Source organism: Carlito syrichta, unplaced genomic scaffold, assembly GCF_000164805.1.
Source record: "Carlito syrichta isolate Samal-C Ts95f unplaced genomic scaffold, Tarsius_syrichta-2.0.1 Scaffold307339, whole genome shotgun sequence".
NCBI classification, from domain to species: domain Eukaryota; kingdom Metazoa; phylum Chordata; class Mammalia; order Primates; family Tarsiidae; genus Carlito; species Carlito syrichta.
Genome location: NW_007251435.1, coordinates 1,008,818 through 1,012,657, shown reverse-complemented (window position 1 = coordinate 1,012,657; position 3,840 = coordinate 1,008,818). Strand labels below are relative to the sequence as shown.

General features: G+C 47.0%; 1 protein-coding gene across 1 annotated transcript; it reads right to left on the bottom strand.

The window, feature by feature from the left end:
• Positions 1–3,147: 3,147 nt before the first annotated feature.
• On the bottom strand, positions 3,148–3,834 carry AQP11 (aquaporin 11; the record flags this gene model as incomplete). The annotated part of the gene is made up of 1 exon (XM_008064456.1): positions 3,148–3,834. A coding segment is annotated over exon 1 (619 nt), but the record flags the coding sequence as incomplete, so codon positions are not given.
• Between the last annotated feature and the right edge of the window lie 6 nt (positions 3,835–3,840).

Here is a 3,840-nt window from a genome sequence, read left to right as displayed (position 1 = left end):
TATGGCTTAGTGCAGCATTTCCCAAGGTATCGATATTTTATAGATTCCTTCCAATAACTTTCCTTATATTGATCTATATCTTCAAATATCATCTTATTTCTCTTTTCTCAAAATTTTTGTCACATAAAATTGGGAGTGGCTAATATATACAGTATTACTTACAGAATCATATATTTTTATTGAAAGTATAAAAGTAGACAAAGAATATCAACTTCAGGGCAACCAAGAGAGGGAAAAGGAACACAGATATAGACAAATCCAACTGTAGTTAATGTTTTATTTATTTAAAAATTCTTTTCAGCTGGGCTTGGTGGCTTAGCCTGTAATCCCAGCACTTTGGGAGGCTGAGGTGAGTGGATTGCCTGAGCCTGCGGGTTCGAGATCCACCTGGGCAACTTGGCGAGACCTCATCTCTACAATAAATCAAAAATTAGCTGGGTGAGGTAGCATGCGCCTGTAGTTCCAGCTACTTGGAAGGCTGAGGCGGAAGGATCACCGGAGCCCAGCAGGTCGAGGCTGCTGTGACCGGGAGTGGCCACTGCACTCCAGTCCGGGGGACAGAGTGAGACTCCAACTCAAAAAAAATAAAATTCTTTTAAATTTTTACTGCTTTTAACAGTACAAATACAGGGCTAACCCACAGCATAACTCTTTGCCAGAGATGATTCTGTTCATATACAGGGAATGTTTCTGCTTTTGCCAAAACCTAAAACTTTAATAAGCAACTAGTTCACCAGTCCCTCAAATATGCATGAACCTCTCACTCTACCTTTTACTTCCATCTGTGTCTACTTAAAAAATGTACTAGGTCTAGATAAGGGGCAATGGATTAGGAAGGCTTTCTTTATTACCCTAGGAGGTCCTAAACCTATGTTTAGGCGTCTTTATTTTGAGGTTTGTTTTTACTCATAGTTTCACTTTTTTTTTTTTGAGTTGGAGTCTCACTCTGTCACCCAGGCTGGAGTGCTGTGACATGCATGCTCACAGCCACCCTAGCATCGACCTGTTGGGCTCTGCAATCCTTCTGCCTCAGCCTTCCAAGTAGCCGGAACTGCAGGCGCTCACTACCACGCCCAGCTAATATTTTGATTTATTGTAGAGACGAGGTCTCACCAAGTTGCCTGGGCAAGTCTTGAACCCGCGGGCTCAGGCAATCCACTTGCCTTGGCCTCCCAAAGTGCTGGGATTACAGGGTGAGCCACGGAGCCTGGCTATAGTTTCACTTTTAAAGGGCATAAAATAAGACTATTACTACAAATTTCCTTTGTTATTTTCCCGCCTTCACATCATTTAATAATTTAGATGTAGTCCCAATAAAGATACTCTGTGGTAATCATTTAAAATGACACATTTCGTCATTAAACACTTGTTTTTTGGTTTTTTAAATAAGAATTTTGTGTATATTTGCACTTACCCAGAGCACAATTTAGTAACAGCTACCAGTTTTATTTTTGAGTTGGAGTTTCAATCTGTCACCCAGACCGGAGGGCAGTGGCACACTCACGGCCACCGCAGCCTCAACCTCCTGGCTCAGGCGATGTTTCCACCTCAGCCTTCCACGTAGCTGGAACCATAGGCACATGCTACCATGCCCAGATTATTTTTTTATTTACTGTAGAGACAAGGTCTCACCAAATTGCCCAGGCTGGTCTCGAACCCCTGGATTCAGGCAGTTCTCTTGCCTCGGCCTCCCAAAGTGCTAGAATTACAGGCTTGAGCCACCGCGCCCAGGCCTGAGTTTTATTTATTTTTATTTATTTTTTTACAGACAAGGTCTCGCCAAGTTGCCTAGGCTGATATCGAACCCCTGGACACAGGCAATTGTCTCGCCTCCGCCTCCTCCTAGGGTGCTGTGATCACAGGCATGAGCCACCTTGTCTGGCAGCTAGCTGCCAGTTTTAAACTACCATTTCATTTGTATTGACCAAATTATATTGGATCATAATTAAAGAACATAAACTTTAAAGTAATATTTTAAAAACATGGTTATGGCCTGGCTCGGTGGCTCAGCCTGTAATTCCAGCACTTTAGGAGGCTGAGACGAGTGGATTTCCCAAGCCCGCGGGTTAAAGACCTGCCCGGGCAACTTGGTGAGATCTTGTCTCTACAATAAATCAAAAATTAGCTGGGTGTGGTGGCGCATGCCTGTGGTTCCAGCTACTTGGAAGGCTGAGGTGGAAGGACTGCCTGACCCCAGCAAGTGGAGGCAGTGGTAGCAGTGAGTGTGCCACTGCACTCCAGCCTGGGCGACGGAGTGAGACTCTGACTCAAAAAAAACCCCAAAAACATAGCTACAACAGAAATATCTGTTACATTAAATGAAGAAAGGAAAGTCCTGTATATGTACTGGAGAGCACTGAGGTTTTCCAAACCCATTCTTTCGAAAGGCTTTTAATCGACCTTCATGTAAACCAACTTAAAATTAACAAAAATGTCTCAGCTAAGTGAAATACTTGTCTTTTGGGTCACCGCCTCCCTTTTAGAATTTCTAGATGACTCACTGCATCTGAGATCTGTCAAAGTAAACATGGTTTAAAAGAAGTTAACAGATTTCTCGAGAGTTATTTTTTAAAAACCATCTTTAATTTCAAGCAAGTTTTCTTTTAAACAGACATCTTTTCTTGGTGATAGGTCAGTTAAAAGTTCATTTATAACTCAAAATGAATTATTAAGGAAATAAGAAATGCTTTAAGTTATAGAACTAAAACGGAACTACAGAATGAATTCTACTCCCACCAACCATTTGCTTTGGGCTTTAAATTGAAAGGAACTTTGTACACCCAGGATCACTTTTCAGTGAGAGTATCAGAAAGGATCTATACTACCTGGGCGTGAAGAAAGGGTTAGTCAGTAAGTTATCTTTTAAAACAATCCCTTTGTAGGATATCTGAACCCTTGGTAGTAGCTCACAAGATATGTCTCAGCACAGAAGTGGTTTCTTTCTCTGGGTGTTCAAGAAAGCACTGAATGAAGAATCTGTATGTGGCCCTCACGGTTAAGAACCGGCTGCAAAATGGTCAGAATAACGGGCATGCCAATATTCACATCACAGCCACGTAGGGCTTTCTAGTGTATCTTAGTAAAGAACTTAGAGCCTCGGGTCCTAGAGGCTCCGGGCGCGCCGAGTGTTTTGTGGGAATGACAAACCTGCATAGACCAAAAAGGTGATGAGCGCAGCCAGCAGGTGGACGCGGAGCTTGGCTCGGACATCTTGGGAGTGCAGCAGGGCGCTGTGGAAGATGAAGGAGCAGACGGCCTCCGTGACGACCGCTCGGGGCAGGTCGACGTGGATGGGGCTCCGGCAAGCCAAGGTCCTGTCGCCCACGTGATACTTGATCAGCCCCAAGCCCCACAGGGCGCCTATGCAGTACCGGCTGCACAGGGCACTAAGCAGCTGAGCCAGCAGCCTCATCGCGCCCATCTCGGGGGACAGGCCCCCCAGCATCATCTGCATCATCACGCCGCACGGGTTGTTGAAGGTGCCCGCCAGGGTCAGGCCATGCACCAAGGAGAAGAAGTAGATGAGCGTCAGCGCCCAGGTGGGGTGCGCGGGGTCCTGCTCGCTCAGCAGCTGCAGTTCGTGGGTGCAGCAGCAGAGCTGGAAGGTGGCGAGAAACTCCAAGACGAAGGCGTGGGCCACGGGCCGGTGTCGCTGCCGCCGGGCGATCACGCGGGCCAGCCCCGTCAACAGCACCAGCGACAGCATCAGCCCCAGCGAGGCGCAGGTGTCCCGCACGTCGGGCCAGAGCCCCCGCAGCGCCGACATGGCTCCCTCGCGCCGGACCCGGCGGGCGGCTGGGCTTGCGGTGGGAGGCCGTCTTCGGCCGGAGGCCGAAGTCC